Source organism: Xenopus tropicalis, chromosome 10, assembly GCF_000004195.4.
Source record: "Xenopus tropicalis strain Nigerian chromosome 10, UCB_Xtro_10.0, whole genome shotgun sequence".
NCBI lineage: Eukaryota > Metazoa > Chordata > Amphibia > Anura > Pipidae > Xenopus > Xenopus tropicalis.
In genome coordinates, this window is record NC_030686.2 from 16729068 (window position 1) to 16747931 (window position 18864).

Consider the following 18864-nt stretch of genomic DNA (forward strand, 5'->3'; position numbering starts at 1 on the left):
TACCAAGGCCTAGGAGCGTCAGGAGAGGTAACCACAATGCAATTTTAGCACAGTTCCTGTGGAATAATCTAGGCCAAATATTATCATTCCCAAACAGGGAGTGATGGCAGCTTGGAAGTGTACTGCAGCCTTCAGCGCCACCCTTAACCTCCCCCTAACAATACATTTTTGCATGGTTTAAATTCCTTAACAGCAGTGAAATACAGAGCAGAGCATTCAGCTATAACCAGCGCTATGTCCCCCCAGCCTGTGCCAGGTATTCTTGGCTAGGGTGGCACCCAGCAAGCACAAAAGCCACTAGGGAGAAATCGCACTGAGTTCACTTATTCTAATACATGCACAAAAACAATGCTACGTCTTCCAGATATGGGTACACTACAACTCCCAGCATGCCCTGTTGCAGTTCAGTGCATAAAGGCCACAGCTTGCACATGCCTGATGAGGACTGGTATGCTATTTACAAGGCATTCTACAAGTGTCAGAAGCCAATGACAACCCCAGCAAAGATTTGGAGGTGCGGTACCCCCATCCCAACCCCACTTATCTCTCAACATAAGCCCACGTTCCGGCTCGCTGTGTGTCCAGTGCATTCTGGTCCTTGGGAGTCACAAAAAATGACTTGATTATATAATAATTGACTCCACTATATACCAGCGGCAGGGAAGTGAAATGGTTAACACATTCTCCCATAAGGTTACCCTTTAGGTGCCGGCTAAAAGTTTGCAATGGCAATTAACTATTTTATTGCCAGCAGCGATTACACTAGCCCCGGTGCCAACAATCCAGCTGTACCTACCCGCTTCCCTGGAAAGGTTACTTACATGGACAGATGGAACAGCCCTTGCAGAAGAGTCGGCGGCAGCACTTTCCTGGGGGATCCCATGCACGGCTCCTGGCTCACCCCCCTGACCCCTCTCACTGACCACAGAGCAAGGATTGTGGGGGCTCAGCACAGAAATGCACCCCCTACCTCTCCCCCTCTCCCTGGGACTCGGTGGCTACCTGGGAGGGAATGGCTGTGCCGTAGAGGGTTTCTCTTAGTCCCGTTCCTCTCCTGTACCTAGCCTTCCCATCCTCCCCCCACCCTCCTTTTGGACGGAAAGCACACAGGAGGGGAGTGGGATGGCGCAAAAAGCAGCACTGAGAGATGCGAGAGGCAGCCGAGAGATGCAGCTCAGTCCTTAGGTAATGAATGGTGCAGTGCTCTTGTTGTCATGGAAACCCAAAGAGGAAAAAATCATCACCATATATGGAGTGGTGACATGGATTCTGGGAACAAATTAGAATATATATATAAATAAAAAAAAATGTTAAGATTAAAATCAGCTGTGGTGTGCCCATTATAAGCTGGGGTGCAAGGGAACGTAGGATATTGCAGTAAATGAGCGACGGGAGCAAAGGCTGCAGCGCAGGGACGGAAGTGTGCCTGGCAATAGCACGGAGACGGCACAGGGATCTGGGAGGGAGAGTGCAGCGACAGGTGGCCCCCGTGGCAGAAGGGGGGTGCCAGTTGGCGCCCCCTGGCACAAAGCAGAGGAAGCCTTAACTCCTTCAATACCAAATCGACCCTGATTGCCATCCTCTGCAAAGGGTTACGGGTACTTAGGTCTGGTCCTCGTGGCTGAGGATGCTGGGAGTCACGGGAATACCTAGTTCGAAACTGGCGCTGCTATGCTTTTGTATACATTCCTGGATTCCATGGCCATGCATAAATACAAATGTATTAACTAAAATTAAAGCTGTGTGTATGTATTTTGTGGTCACGGCCTCATTGCACCACCGCCTAATGGTTTAAAATTTAGTGGTGAGCACAACTTTCCCCTTTTTGCTATTTTTTTTTTTTAAACTATTAAATCCGCCCATAGCAACCAAACACAGATAAGCTCTCATTATTCTAGCTACGCTATGCCTAACTAATTAACTGATTCTTTCTAATTAGCTTGGTTGCTACAGATACATCAGATGTAGCAAGGGTATACAGACACAAAGACAAAAATGGAATGATCCATGGATGTGCAGCCTTTGTGGTGTAAATAAAGCCTCAATGTATTGACTATCTGTAAGGCAATTCCCTTCTGACCCTGTGAGGATGAGAAAGGGCCCAAAGGATAGTGTAAGATAATACCAGATAGGGCAGAGTATGAGCTGCTGAGGTAGGAGCCATGCAAGATGGGATAAGGGATTAGCTGATGGAGTATAGTTAGCGGGGGGTTAGCAGATACAGTAGGCATGCTAATTGCACCCCTATTAATAACTGCAGTTTATACACTGGGGCAGATACTTGGAATTTCTCCCCAGGCACAGCCAAAACCATGGTCAGTTAGAAACTGGTAATGGAAGCTGAAGTAGAATAAAGGATCAGTAGGAGGAAGGCCCTATGCAAGGTGCAATAAAAAGGACCAGCGCACCAGAGGCGCCCCCTCTGGATTAGAGAAACGGAACTTTAATTTGAAGCAGCGTAGGGGGTTCCTCACGGTGAGGGCAGTGAGGATGGAGAATGCCCTTCCTAGTGATACTGTAATGGCAGATTCTGTTAATGCCAATAAGAGAGGCCTGGATGAGTTCTTCAACAAGCATAGTATCCAAGGCTATTGTGATACTAAAATCTACAGTTAGTATTGATGTTTCTTATATATGGTTTATGAATGTGAGTGTATAGATAGGTCAGTATAGGTTTGTGTGTGCTGGGTTTACTTGGAAGGGTTGAACTTTATGGTCTTTTTTCAACGTAATAAGAAGGTGGGAGGGACAGACATGGCCTCCAAGGCTGGTTAGGGAATGATCAGAGGGTAGAAGTCTAAATATCAACATTTGAGCCCTAGCATAAGGAATCGGTTGGTTCAGTACAGGGGCCATGCACTTCTTCATGTAATTGTTTCACATATATTTAGGGAGCACTGTAACCAGCCAATCATTGTATTCAAGTAAATGTGAAGGAGCCAATACGGCCAAGGCCATTGCACAGATAGAACCAAGGGGCCACATCTACAATGTTTCAGACATTCCCACATCTCTACACGGGACTAAATAAACACACACATTATATATATATATATATATATATATATATATATATATATATATATATATATATATATATATATATATATATATATATATATATTTTATAGGTGGAGAAGAAAGAACATTGGGCACACTAGATCCTTTCTATATGGTCAGACAGTGGCAATACTCTGCTGTACATGAAGCAACACACAGCAGGTCACCCACCTTGAGAAGCTCATTTTTATCAAACACGGCTCTTTAGTAAATTATTCATATAATGATGGGAAGTTTCTCACCAGCCAACAGACATTGTTAATAAAGCAGGGGCTTTGTTTGTCTTGGTGTCCTGAGTCCTGACCCCTCTCGGGAGTAGCACTCCATCATACTAATCCAATTACCAAGCGGCCAACGTCGCTACTGCAGTGGTGGCATACACATCTAGCAGCACAAACTATTGCTGGCCGCCCAGGATTAGTCTATTGGTCTGTCTAGTGAAAAGGAATATTTTCTGGAGACAGGATGCCAAACAAATATGGATTCTGAAACCAATGGATAATGCTCCATAAATCATGGTCACATTTGTACAAGCTGCAATCATAAGCCTCAGCAAGGTTTGCGCCATACTTCATGACCATTTTTCCATTAAGGTCCCCATACACGGTAAGATCCGCTCCACCTACGGGTGGGCGAAATCGGGGAGCTTGAAGTTAAAAAAAAAAAGAATAATCCGATCGTTTGGCCCTGGGGCCAAACAATCGGATTATGTAGGCGGCAATGGGGCAGTCGGTTTGGGGACCGCATCAACGAGCCGACGCAGTCCCCGATCCGACTGGATTTTCTAACCTGGCCAAGCGATATCTGGCCAATTTAAGGCCAGATATCGGTCGGCCAGCCTGCTCGTTTATGCCCCTACATGGGGCCCCTACAAGGGACCGATAATCGGCAGCTTCTATCGGCTCGTGTATGGGGGCCTTTAGCTATTGCCTATTAACTGGTGTCTATGAAGAAGTTTGGCTGCTCTGATAAGGAACAGTATGGCACCTTCCAGGTATAGTCTATAGGATTCATCCCCAACCAGTGGCTCAGAGGCAACATGTTGCTAATCAACCCCTTGGATGTTGCCCAGTGGCCTCAAAGTAGGTGCTTATTGCTGAAAAGGTTGGGGATCCCTGTTCTATAGAATGAAAAGCTATGATAAGATAGAGTTTCCCTTTAGGTTAATGTCGCACCTGCGATAAATCTATGTTACTACAGAAATGCCTTCCCACATTTATCGCAGGCACCTAATCTCCCCATGGGGCAAAAGACTTAATTCTGACTGACTGCTATTTCCCCAAACAGTAGCTCCTCCAAAGGCAACTTCACCTGTGTCCTATACCGTCCCTTTAATTCTGCGTGCCGGAGGAGATGAAACTGAGCGGAGATGAGAATGCTAATTACTACATCTGCAATAACGTTAATAAAGGTTTACACTTACTTAAAGGTCAGAGAAAAAACCCATGAGACAAGAATGTAACAATTAAAAACATAGTTCCCATTTACAGATGGTATAAAGGGACCTGGCGTTCCCAGCAGAACATCTACCCAAGGATCAAGGGGTAAAGATTTCCCAGCACAGTAAAGGTCCTACAGATCTTTTAAAGGTACAGCAACACGCAAAACTCTGGTGTCCTTCCAACAATCAAATTTCTGATTTTTTCCCCCAACAGCTGACTTTCATATCAAAATGAAGGAAGCTTTTTAGCATTCTAAATTAAAAATGATTGACATCCTACAAGCCTATCGTAGCCTGCCCTACTGCCCATTCCATTTTTGTTTCTTCCTGCCCAAGGGATGCACAGCCATTTCTCCCTCCAGACAGCAATGTTTTGGTTTTATTTCATTTTCCTATTGTACCCTAACAAGCACATCCATGGGATTACTCCAATGACATGAGATTTTGTTTGCATAATTGAATTTATAGTATACTTAGGCTCCTGCTAATAGGCGCCTGCAATGCCAGCAGATGTGCCTAAAGATTCCACATAGCTTCCAAAGCAATGTTTTTGAGTCCTAATATATTTCCTTCAGTGCAGAAGGTATGATAACAGATATAAGTAGGGTGAGGTAATGTCTACTGAAGCCTGTAGATTATTTGTAGCCTCTGGGAAGGGACTGTGGCTGTGGGATAGCAGGTATAGTAGGGAGAGATGGTGCCTATAGTAGCAGTGGGATAATAGCCTCTGGGAAGGGACTGGGGCTGTGGGATAGCAGGTATAGTAGGGAGAGATGGTGCCTATAGTAGCAGTGGGATAATAGCCTCTGGGAAGGGACTGTGGCTGTGGGATAGCAGGTATAGTAGGGAGAGATGGTGCCTATAGTAGCAGTGGGGGGATAATAGCCTCTGGGAAGGGACTGTGGCTGTGGGATAGCAGGTATAGTAGGGAGAGATGGTGCCTATAGTAGCAGTGGGGGGGGGGGATAATAGCCTCTGGGAAGGGACTGGGGCTGTGGGATAGCAGGTATAGTAGGGAGAGATGGTGCCTATAGTAGCAGTGGGATAATAACCTCTGGGAAGGGACTGGGGCTGTGGGATAGCAGGTATAGTAGGGAGAGATGGTGCCTATAGTAGCAGTGGGATAATAGCCTCTGGGAAGGGACTATGGCTGTAGGATAGCAGGTATCCATGTTTTGCTTGAAGGCAGGGGGTTAAATCTTGGTGCACAAAATGTCTTAATGTCCTATGTATATTGATAGTGGGCAGATCTTTGTTGTTGTGGGGATAGTGGGGATCTTTGTTGTTGTCTGTAGGGAGAGATGGTGCCTATAGTAGAAAAGTGCAATACTGGATATCAGTGTTGCAGACATGTAACCTTTCAGCTGTTGCATCTTCAGGTTATGAATCAGACCTGTGTGGCATTAGCCTAAGGGCAACCGACTGAAGAGTCAGATATTTTGTTAAAAAAAAAAAACACATAACCCATTGGGGCTTGCCTTTGTTACCCAGACCTCACAGCCACTAAGGACAACCCTGTCTGCTCTATCATGCAATGTGATGAATTGACCAGGCTCTGCTGATAAATCCATCTCCCCTATAATAAACAGTAATTACTTTGCAAGGCACTTTATCTTGAAACCCCAGCATGGGCCTATGTAATCTTCAATCTTCAAGGCAACTGACTGAATAGAGCTCTGTTTTCAAGGTGGTTAAAAAGACAAAGGTGCTCAATGTAGATTATGGTTAAGTAAGCATGGGTCTTGCAGGTTGAAGCTTAGATAACTGCCGTTCACAAGACCCCTACGGGTAAATGCTTTCCTTAGAAAAGCTCAGGTGAAGATCATTAATGCATTTACTTATGAATACATTTATACTTATACGTTTACTTAATGCCAGTCTTTGGGATTAAACCAGAGTGTGTCAGGTTGAAGAGATGGCCTCCAGATAGAATTGGAGATGGAGGGGCAGATGGTATGGTGAGCTTGGAAAGGAGAAGCAACAAGTTGGAGGAAAGCAGTCGATAGAGAATAGGATAGAGGGGACTAGACATGTGACAAGAGTAGGTGGGAGGTGATGAAAAGTCATATAGAAGGTAATGGGGCAAAAAGTTAAGGAACATGGTTTTTTTTTTTTTTTGCATGCATGCATGAGTGTATTAGAAGAAACCATGACTTGGTATAACCACCAACCAGGCGACAATGCTGGCGATCAAATCCATGATCACTCACAGGTAGATTTAAATAAAATTGGGGAAAAAAGGCAACTGGTACAGCTGAAAAGATTGTCTCCCAAAATACTAAACCTCTGCATCACCGGTGGAATTTGTTTAAGTGGGTGTTAAAGCCACCCCTTATATAGATATAGGTAATATCCCTGTTTTTTCTTGGTCCTCTGGTCCTACAATGTAGGACTTGGCTCCTCCTATTAGTTTCTCTACTAAAGACACATAGCTGACACAAAGTTCTTGACGCATAGGAGGCAAACCAAGAACTTTGACACAACCATTTGTGACTGAGGCCCAACAAATGATCAGAGACAAGAAATAAAGAGAGGCAAGACCTGTGTCATTACTCTTATATTTAGGGTAATCCGAACCAGAGCCCAAGTGCAAAGCACATTTACCATGGCCTTCAGAATGCAGCTTCCCACTGGGACTTGGGTTTAATTAAGAAATCTGAAACATGAAGGAGGTAAAGTCACTGTATACATCATGGTAATTACATCAAAGAAAATTTACAACTAGACTCCTTTTTTAATTAACCGGCAGTTAGTGTAATTAGAAACACCTAACGGAATGCCATCCCCCTGTAATCAATTCTAAATCTCAGTGAAAACAAAGGAATAAAGTGACTGGGATAGCTATTCAGCTGATGGACATGTTAGGGGGGACCTGTTAGAGAGTGGACCTAGAACTGGGGAATCCTATTGCCCAAATTCCTTTTAAAGGTGAAGGCACAAGGGGTGATTAGCCGCCACAACTTTTTAAAAAGACTGTCACTGTTACTAATCGCAACAACTTTTCCACCACAGGTTAAAATAGTCGCTGCGACTAAACGCCCGTGAACTTTTGATACGGAGATTAGTCGCGCGCGACTTGCGGTGACTAATCGCCTCATGTATCTTCGCCCTCACTGAACCGTCTGAACAACCACCTTCACAGAAGTTTGTTAAAGAGAACAAAAAGTCCTTATGCATTTACCTTTAAGGGCTCTGGCACACGCCGGTGGGATGGCAATTCGGGGAGATTAGTCGCCCGCGAAAAGGGAGATTTGTCACGGGCGACTAATCTCCCTGTGTGCCAGAGCCCTTAATGTTAGATAACGAGTAAAGCTGTCCATCATGTACAAATAATATTTTGTACGCTCAATAGCATGTGTATGGTGGCCCCACCGATATACATGCATTATGGTTGGTCTGAGGATCAGACAGGTATGATTACTTCATCTGCCGATACCCCATGTTGGACACAATGTATTGCCAGGACGTGAAAAAGAGGCACAGAAATGTGGCCATACAGTGTATCTTCCCTTGTACGCTCACCGCCCATTCCACCCATGGGTCAATCAGTCACACCTAACAGCACACCCAAACGATCCATGTATAGCCACCCGAAGTAAAGAATGCTTAAAGAGACACATATTAACCCATAGGGATCATGTTGAGAGTATTGTTATAGTAGGGATCAGACAAGAAAGATCGCAGGCGTAGAAAATGGCAAAGTATCTATGGGCAAGATAAGAATAAAGACATAGGAAACAAGTTACCGGCATGGATGGTACAAAAACATGTTTGGAAATATGCAACCAAAGCTGCAAATATTTAATAGCAAAGTACTCAGGAATACATGGAATGTACTCATAATGAAGGGTTTTTGTTGAAGCCATCTTATAACCCAATGGCCACCTTGGGGACCACCAAGGTTTCCCAAACCACAAGGTATAATAGTGTGTAATATAAGCTGTATTTATAACAGCAATAAAATCTCTGAAACATTAAAAAAGAACTGTGACAATGCAACTACCATGTTGCCAGACTCCACCTCTCTCTTACAAGACATTCTCCTCCTCCCTCCACCCACTCCTGAACTATTTTTGCATTTCTGGCTCCCCCCTTTCTTCTTCCCGAAACTGTTCTCTCTGAACTCAACTGACAGAAGAGTAACATTATGACAGGGGGAAGGTATTTATACAATAAACGAGCAAGAACAAAATGGACCAGAAGCTTCCGAACATAGTTCCCCATGGGGAAATGTTGCTTTAACAAGAAAAACATATATTTTTGTAAAATGTATCTAATGAATGATTAATGAGAATCATGATCAATGAGTTCCCTATCAAGGGCAAAGCGGAAAATGACTGCAACATCAGTAAATAAAGTACCATCTTCTCCTCAACCTGAAGGAACAATACGTAACTTCTTATTGACTTTCTACTAATGTGAGACCATAAGGAAAGGAAACAAATTGTATATACTATAGATATCTATTCAGATAGAAACAATACAGCGGATTGAGAAAATTCTCCCTCACATTCCCATGAGAAAAGTAAATACAAATTAAACAGTTGCATACATTTCCACCAGAGCATTTAGCGCAAGCTTCAAGCTTTCCTATGCAAACTTAATGTTCAAGCAGTGAGACTGTTTAAAGAGGGGATTAAAAAAACCAAGGCTTTTGCTGAAATCTATAAAGCCCTGTAAGGCAGTGTTTGGCAGATGTTTTCAGTTCATGCCTGCCATGACAGTCCAACGTTTGGTCAAAGCCCCCTTAGCTCACAAGAAGGTATCAGGGCATTCTTCCAGGAATATCTGTCACCCAAAATCTGGCTGGTGCACTTGCAAGAAAATAGGCATTCTACCCAAATCCCTAATTCACTTTCAGGGAGAGCCCCACCTGCTACTGATCGAAGCCTACCCGAGGTGGGGCAGTCACACATTTGGAGGGTCATTGCTGTAAGGGGAATATTGGAAAGCTTGGGAGAGTGCTGACTAGGACACAGCTGGAATGAAGTTTGCATGTGCCAGCAATATTTCTAAAGCTGCCCAAACCTGGCCTGTGCTGTAGGATGGCAAGAAGCCAGCATTCATGAAAATGTAACTGCTGCAGCCTATTTAAAGTCTATGTGGCAAACGGTGCTGGTGTAGTGTAAGGCTACCCAAATCCCATTAAGAACAAGGCTGTCACCCATGAGGTTAGTAAAGAAAGCCCCATATAAATCATCAAGACTCATTGGCTCTTTAACAACATCACATAAGGCAACTGGCCACCATGGTTACACTTAAAAAAGTTGGGCATAACTGATTCAGAGCAAACAAAATCAAGCATGCCACCTAGTGCAGCATTTCTTAATCTTTTTCACAAGCATTTTAGCTCAAAATAATTAGCTAAGAATTAATTATGCACCTTATTTAATTATTATTGCTTACTGTAGCAGAACGTTTTTACTAAAGGGAGTCATTGACTTTTCATTGACCCAGTGAAACAGTATGAACATACTGGCATATTTCACAAACCATAACCCGCTAGTGTATCAGTCAGAGGACCCGTTACCTTATCCTGATCTACTAACCTCCCAAGAGCCATTTCAGCAAAGCACAAGCAAACAGGCTCAACTGCACCCCAGCACTACTAGACATGCATGTTATGGCTATACACCAAAAAATAAAAAGTGCAGAGAAACACTGTGAAGAATAACCTGTATTGAGATTTCTACGAACATGTGCGCAAGCAGGTATCTCAGGATGTTAAAATGAACCCGTTCCTGTAACTGTATATGTATGCACGCGCCATTAATCAAGCAGAAGTAGTACCTCTCATTTCATTTTGCGAAGAGCATGCCTTGACTGCTGATGATCAACGCTATAGAGCTGCTGAGGCGAGCTGCAGGTACGGAAGCTTCTTCTGTACTAGTGACTGCGGAGAGAAGCCAAATGTCTTCTACAAGATCATAATGAGCGTCCCCTATGTACGTCACTGGGACAGCCTGACTGCCGCGGTGTGGGGAAGAAGGTTGATATTCCTACCAGCTCTGACGTTTTCTCCGCATCACTGTTACACTGCATGTCTACCAAAAGCCTTACAATCTTCCGGAAGCTTCTGCTGCATTCTTAATCCATGAGCTTATTCTGCAAGGGGAGTCGAGTGGATGCCGGTGGAATATTAACAAAAAAGTTGGACACGCAAATTATGGAAAGGGTGAGAAGGTTAAAGTGATTTACAGGCAGCTTGTGTCTATGTCTGCCAGCAACGTTATGGTGTTGAGGTAAGGAAACATCAGCTGTCGGTGGTAACTGCAGTACCAATACTTCTATTAGGAAAGCATCAAATTAACCATTAGAAGCACAGGGATGGGCGGTTAAGTTGAATCCTCAGAGGCAGCTTTACCATTATACCACTAAGTTAGGCAAGAGGAAGGCAACAAATAATATGAGGGAACACACAAGTCCTAGGGGACCATTGATATTAACCTAAGGCAAAGACCTTGCTTTTGTCAATACTTTCATGCAAGGTTTAGGCATAGCTGGTTATCTATACTAAATATTTTTCTCTCATTTTGTAACTTATATTTAACTTATAGGAAAGTAAACAAATATATAACAAGGATACAATCAAAAGATACAAAGGCATAGCTCGTCATTCCATAGGTCCAAAGTCACCCAGAGTATTACAAAGCTTGCTGTAATCACAGTTATGGCCTAGAGGCTGAAATACTACATCCATCTCTAAGCCTGTACCAGAATATCTTAATTATAGAATGAGATGGAGAGGAAGGGGAGAAATGGAAGGAAGTGATAGAAGTTTACAGCCAAGCGATCCTTTATCCAGCTTGGGGTTCCATCCATTATCAGTTCTGTTTGGAGAACAGCTCCCAGAAGGGCCAAATATCGAGGAATTGGGGTATGCTATTTTTATTTTTGAGTCTTGTTATACTCAAATCATTTGTTGGTATTCGCTCTTGCTTTGACCTCTGTAAAGAAGGAGATTGTCTGTGATTTCCATTTAGGTGCAACAGAAATACAAGCTGCCATAAGGACCTGATTCTCCAGTCTCTGTGTCCACACTGCTCAAGGGGCTTACCGAGTAACCGGGAGAGCATGACTTTATCTAATGTTTGGTATGTTATTGTATTCAATAGTAATAGTATCTTGTGCCAGAATGGCTGTATAGGGGGGCCCCTGGCAGAACAGGCGAATCAGGTATCCCTGCACCACTGGGATACACCAGGAAATAGCTTGTGTAGCTTGGCTGGAGCATGTTCTGCATATTTCTTTCTTAATGCTTGTGAGACATTGAATAAGGCTCTCACTTTCAGACAAGGGAAATTGAGCCAATCTCTCACTTTGAGAGACAAAGCAAATGCTACATAGAGCTTAAAGATCACAACACTCTACAACCAATATCAGATCTAATAAGTAAACGGTAAGTTAAGAAAGCTTTCTCCACAAGAGAGTGACCTAAAAGCATAATGTGACACATGGGTCCATTATTAGGGATGTAGCGAACATCGCCAAAAATGTTCGCGAACCCGTTCGCGGACTTTCGCCAAAACTCGCGAATATTCGCGAACTTTGCGAACCCCATAGACTTCAATGGGAAGGCGAACTTTAAAACCTAGAAAAGCCATTTCTGGCCAGAAAACTGATTTTAAAGTTGTTTAAAGGGTGCCACGACCTGGACAGTGGCATGCAGGAGGGGGATCAAGGGCAAAAATTTCTCTGAAAAATACTTTGTAAAAAAAACGCCAAAAAAAAAATGCAAAAAAAAAAAAAACGCCAAAAAATAACGCCAAAAAAAAACTGCAAGCTATTCCTATGTATACGCAAAGGCGAAAAACCGAAGTGAAAAACCGCGGCGGAAAAAACCGAGGCGAAAACCCGCGGCGCGAAAAAAACCGCGGCGAACCCAAAATGGCGAACATCGCCAAAAGTTCGCGAATTTGCGGACTTGCGAACACCCGATGTTCGCGCGAATTAGTTCGCCGGCGAACAGTTCGCTACATCTCTATCCATTATCACCACAATTAAACTCTGACTGCAAGACATGGAGCCAAATGTATTCCTCAGGAACCCTTACTGCAAAACGTGGATCCATTTTGAACACAGAAGTAGTCTCTATAGTTAATAAACGTTCTCATTCTCTCAAAACCTTCATGCAGGATTCTGCCAAGAGCCAAGTCTTACCATGAGACAGACCCTCTGCACTTCTAAGAAAAAAGGCAACCTTTAACCACAAGACACAGAGCAAATCTCCTACAGTAACACAACCTTCCCTGACATACCTTTACAGGACAATAAAACACTCTCTAAGAACAAGACATGGAACCACCATGAACCATATGATAATGGGACACAATCTTAGGGCAAGACATTGGGCCAACTCTAACCACATGACATTGAGATGAGCCTAGCTCTTAGAGTGAGACAGTAAGGACTCTTACTGCAAGGTACATAGCCAACTTCATCCACATCACAATGAGACACTCTCCTAGAACAAAACAATGAGCCCCCATAAACCATATGACAAGAGGACTTCCGGCAAGACATGAAGCCAATGCTAACCACATGACTTCAAGACAAGCTGGTATAGTGAGACAATAAAGAGCCTTGCTGCAAGGCATAGAACCAATTTTAACGACATGACAATGAGACACTCTTAAAACAAGACATGAAGCCAACTCTAACCATATGACATTGAGACAAACCAAAAAAACAGAGAGCATAGGTCTTATATTGATAATATCAATAAAGACCCTTAGCAGATGACATGCAGCCATCTATTACCATGTGACTATTTCTAAGAACAAGACATAGTCAACTAACTACATGACAAGCCTAAACCAAGTGACGAGACAACCTCTGCCATCATGTATGTATCACCCATACCATGTGACAAGTGCTTAGTGGAAGACATGGAGGTAACTATTTAACATTAGGGAATCTTCTAGGGCAAGGCACTTAACCAAGCTCCAAGAGCAAGATAAAAAGACTACACAATCTTACAATTAAAGGACAATGAAAGGTTAATATAAATTAAAAGTAAGTATAAAGGCATTCTTTTTAAGTACTTACTGCATATCTAAATTCCCAGATCCCTGCTTGCTTCTCTGAGATATGGTGCTGGCAGCCTACAGCAGTGTGAAGACTACAGTGACATCACTGAAATCTCTCTCCCCTTCCTGTAGGTGCCAGCGGCAGCCTTCCTATTCTCTGAGCATGTGTGTAACTTGATCCTGTCTGCTGTTCTGAGCTACACATACCCACCAGTCAATCAGAAGCGGATCTGGCAGAGGGGAGGGGGGAGGGAATGAAACACATGTGCAGTATGGAGCAAGGAGGGAAAGGAAGGGAGAATACCTTTTTAGAGATGGCTGCCTGTTCTAGAAAATGTGAATTAAGTGTGACTGAGTAAATATGTGATTAGGTGAGCCAAAAGTGTGGCGTTTTTACTAAACAATAGGAGGACTAACAAACACTGATAATATTGATAGGGGAGGCAAAACATATTGTAATATTGGAAGCAAATGAATGCAAAGCAGTGTGTGTGCGTCATGGAACTGTGTTGTGTTTAGATGCTGGGCTAAGCACCTAAGCCTCAGTATGGTATGCAACACTGTTTACAGCACAGAGTGGAGCCATGCTCTCTAATAAGATGCACAGACATGAAGGCAGGCTGCAAATTCTCTATTGATCTGTAATAAAAATTCATGCCGTGCTCTGTCCTCTGGGAGCAGGAAAACGTAAGGCTTAGAATGAATCAGATCCACAGAGCCTATTTAGGAAATCAGCGGCTAATTAACCCAATAAATGGAGGTTACCCCAGGGGAAGGGGGTCCATTTCAGGTACTGGTACCTAAGCTCTAGAATGTCCAGTTATGGGGTTAAAATGACATTTTCTTAACACTGCAATAACACAGTCTCAAAAATACATTGGATGTCAAACAGCTCCACCTAGCACAGCACTCTCGTCTCGCTGCCCATGCCTGCATGGTGGCTGAGGGTTATAGGGTGCCCTTAATGTGAAAATGCAGATGACCATCTTTGCAACTGGACATTAAAATATGGGGTCATTATCTTTGTATACTCAAGATACCTTTGCATGATCAGTTCAAGTTTAACTGCATTTATAGTCATTAGAAGTACAAAGTATATTTTGTTACTTTTAGTCAACTCTTCCCACATACAGGGTTGGATTGGCTTGTCTTGGACGATTCCCATCAGCCTTTCCTTATTTCCACCACAAGCCTATATAACCTCTATACCATTTGGTACTGTCTCATTTAATTGTTGTAAGAGCAGGACATGGATATCATGTTCTCTGATTGGCCCAAGCAGTCCCGTCCGACACTGCCTAAATACAGCTGCTGTCCAAGCTGCCAAGAGGAATTTTGGCTGAGAGGTCAGTAAGGGTGGCAGAATGTCAACGGAGTATGAGGCCAGTAGAAAATGACTGAAAATAGAAATATGGAGCCATAAGTTGCAAACGTAGCCAACACTTTAGTTTGCTCAAAGCCTGAACAGAGATATACAGGCATGGGAGTGGATGTTGGGCAACTAGGGTTCCATAATGAGAAGCATCCTGCACTAAGGCTACTAAAGCAACATGAGCCCTGCCAAACCTCTAGAGGTCCTACATCTCTCTCAAACAGCCTGACTCATACTGAAGTCAACGATTTTACCGCAGACTCACAGCAAAATCTGCTTCAAAGAGCCCTAGACTTCAAAACGTAATTAAAGAGTCACTCATTAACATCTAACGTCTCCACTTCAATCCAGAGCTCTGAATGTTCTAGTTCAGGAATATGGGCCTGCACACAAGTGGAAATTAATGAATGCTGGATATCTTAACCCACACTCCTATTCATGTGAATAGTACTGTAAAGGGTAAGGTTGCAGTACATGCACACTATTATTTATTAACGAAATATTCACATAATATGTCTTTAGGATTGTTATTCGCACAGGAGGGCGCCCATGACGACATAATGTTATGGACCTATCTGCACAGGCTATAAGCCCCCCCCCCCCCCTCGCCCCTGCATATGTGCTACTAAAATCCCACATATGCCCATTACAAGAGGAGAAGTATAAAAAGACATAAGTCTGCTTATAGTCAACAATAAACAATGGAAGCATACACAATGCTGAAATTGCAAGATATACACCAAAATGGGAAAACAATAACATAAAGGTATAGTGGCCCTTTGCATGGTATCATATATTTTTATTTTGGCATCAGGGCCTCTCTGTGGCAATAACAGACATTACGTGTGAAGTTCTATCCTAGGCATTTAAGGTTAGAGGCTGAGAAGTACAACAGAGGCAACACCGGGCATATAACTTTAATGCCTTGGATGATTTTTTGAACAAACATAATATCCAAGGCTACTGTGATACTGAAATCTACAGTTAGTATTCATGTTGGTATGTAAAGTTTATGTGTATGTATGTATGTGAGTGAGTGTATAGATAGGTCAGTATGGGTCTGTATGTGAGTGTATAGATAGGTCAGTGTGGGTCTGTATGTGAGTGGATAGATAGGTCAGTATGGGTCTGTATGTGAGTGTATAGATAGGTCAGTGTGGGTCTGTATGTGAGTGTATAGATAGGTCAGTGTGGGTCTGTATGTGAGTGTATAGATAGGTCAGTGTGGGTCTGTATGTGAGTGCATAGATAGGTCAGTGTGGGTCTGTATGTGAGTGCATAGATAGGTCAGTGTGGGTCTGTATGTGAGTGCATAGATAGGTCAGTGTGGGTCTGTATGTGAGTGCATAGATAGGTCAGTGTGGGTCTGTATGTGAGTGCATAGATAGGTCAGTGTGGGTCTGTATGTGAGTGCATAGATAGGTCAGTGTGGGTCTGTATGTGAGTGGATAGATAGGACAGTGTGGGTCTGTATGTGAGTGGATAGATAGGACAGTGTGGGTCTGTATGTGAGTGTATAGATAGGTCAGTGTGGGTCTGTATGTGAGTGGATAGATAGGTTAGTATGGGCCTGTGTGTGATGGGTTTACTTGGAAGGGTTGAACTTGATGGACTTTGGTCTGTTTTCAACCCAATTTAACTATGTAGCCATGTAACCAGGGGCGCTGCTGCCATGAGGTGAGTTGAGAAACTTTAGAAACAATAAACGATAGAGAAGGTAGCCATCTAATGCTTATACTTCACCGCTATGGTCCCAACTATGCATACATAAACTACACAAGTTAGCAGTGAAATACACAAAGCATTTAATGGTTATAATTATTATATAATCCCAGTGTCACATGGTTCCTGCCCTCAGCCCCATTGGGTGCTTCAGCAGAGGAGCTTGGTGCATATTTCACTGCTAACAAGTTGTGAAACTCGCCTCAGGCGGCAGCAGCCCAGGAGTTATCAGGGGTGGCATAAAGCTGCCCCTGGTAACTTTAATAGACAAAATTATGTATTACTGTATGTAACTGTGTATATGGTAGTGCTGGGCGGTATACCGGTAAAAACCGATCACCGGTTTTTTTTTTTAAACCGATATGAATTTTCTACATACCCCCATACCGGTGTGCGTGAATACTTCCGGGGGTGCGCGTGACGTCAGCGCGCACGCGACGTCAGCGCGCACACTCTACAAAAGCGCCATCGCTAAGACGCATTCAGAGTCGGATACCAATGTGAGCTGTCGGGGGGTGCCTGGCAAGTAATTATATTTTATGTGAAGGGGATGGGGGGGTGTTATTTATGTGAAGGGGATGGGGGGGTGTTTGGGGTGGGGGTGGGTGGGTTATACTTATGTGAAGGGGATGGGGTTGTGTTTGGGGGGGGTGGGATGGGGTGGGGTGGGGGGTTATATTTATGTGAAGGGGATGGGGGGGTGTTTGGGGTGGGGTGGGGGGGGTGTGTGCGGATGGGGGTGTGTTTGGGGTGGGGTGGGGTGGGTTGGGTGTGTGCGGATGGGGGGGTGTTTGGGGTGGGGGGGGTGCGTGCGGATGGGGGGGTGTTTGGGGTGGGGGGGGTGGTCATACCACCCAGCACTAGTATATGGCAAATATATTAAACACATAGAGGAAGTGGCTCAATGTCGGCCCTTACCGGTGAGTTTCTTTACAGGCTGCAGTCGCACACTGATGGCCTGGTGGGTGAGAAGAGGGGACGAGGGCAGAGAGCGGGACATGCCCTCCATCATCCGGATGTGCTGCATGCCCTCTGTGACGGGAAGAGGGTTGATGGAGTAATCCGGCTCAAATGCGCAGTCGTTCTCTGAGGAAGAGCCACCTACAAAGCACAAACAGGGTTATGGATCTCAAATAATACACTCCCACAATGCACCTGTTATGGAGAAGCCATGATGTCTCACTGATTCAAAGCATCCTGAATAACCATAAAATGGCCATATCTCTATCACCGCTAGAGCTGCTCTTTCATGTCTCTACAGAAGTATATCGTAAATGAATGCTCTCTGTCTTGGGAACATTCTGCATAGACAACATAACACCAAGCTGTTGAAGGGAAGCGGTATGGTAGCCCCCTGGCCAAAGTATAAAAAAAAATATTCACAGAATTATAAACATATTAAACTATACCTTTTAAACACAGCTTGATACCCATCCAGGGTAAAATCTCGAGGGCAGAGGGATGAGCAGTGTCATTTTAATAATGAATTATTTGAGTGCTTAGTAGGCTGACAGCCCAGGAACTGTGTGTGTGTGTCTGGCTCTCACTCTACTCATCTGTCACTGAGAGAGAACAGAGCCAGGAACACTCACCCGCTCCGCAGCGGCACAACTGTCACCGGGCACCGAAGGTAACAGGATGAATTAGTGAATGGAGACTTATGCGTCTTGGTGCAGTGCCCAGGAAACTGCTGTAGGTGACAAGCCGGAAAGAAGTAACAAGACAGGGAAGTCTGTACAGTTATGGAGGTGATAAACATTGTCTTTATTTGGGTAAAATCTCAAGGCAAAATAGTCTTATTGTTGTCATACCACCCCAACATACTTGCTATCATACATTGAATTTCAAAGTACCACAAACATTTCTACCTACTATACCTGCTATCCCACAGCCCCAGTCCCTTCCCAGAGGCTATTATCCCCCCACTGCTACTACAGGCACCATCTCTCCCTACTATACCTGCTATCCCACAGCCCCAGTCCCTTCCCAGAGACTATTATCCCCCCACTGCTACTATAGGCACCATCTCTCCCTACTATACCTGCTATCCCACAGCCCCAGTCCCTTTTCAGAGGCTATTATCCCCCCACTGTTTCTATAGGCACCATCTCTCCCTACTATACCTGCTATCCCACAGCCCCAGTCCCTTTTCAGAGGCTATTATCCCCCCACTGTTTCTATAGGTACTATCTCTCCCTACTATACCTGCTATCCCACAGTCACAGTCCCTTCACAGAGGC

General features: G+C 44.0%; 1 protein-coding gene across 11 annotated transcripts in view; it reads right to left on the reverse strand.

Annotated features, from left to right (window-relative positions):
• The window catches only part of tanc2 (tetratricopeptide repeat, ankyrin repeat and coiled-coil containing 2), a 234334-nt gene that overhangs the window by 66216 nt on the left and 149254 nt on the right, over positions 1-18864 (reverse strand). For 9 of the 11 annotated variants that reach the window (XM_031894275.1, XM_031894272.1, XM_031894277.1 and 6 more), the window contains one exon: positions 17543-17725. In XM_031894275.1, coding sequence (XP_031750135.1) covers positions 17543-17725 — 183 coding nt within the window. Of the gene's footprint in view, positions 1-821; positions 1646-17542; positions 17726-18864 lie in introns of those variants that run through there. The other 2 variants (XM_031894280.1, XM_031894279.1) reach the window with 1 other exon arrangement.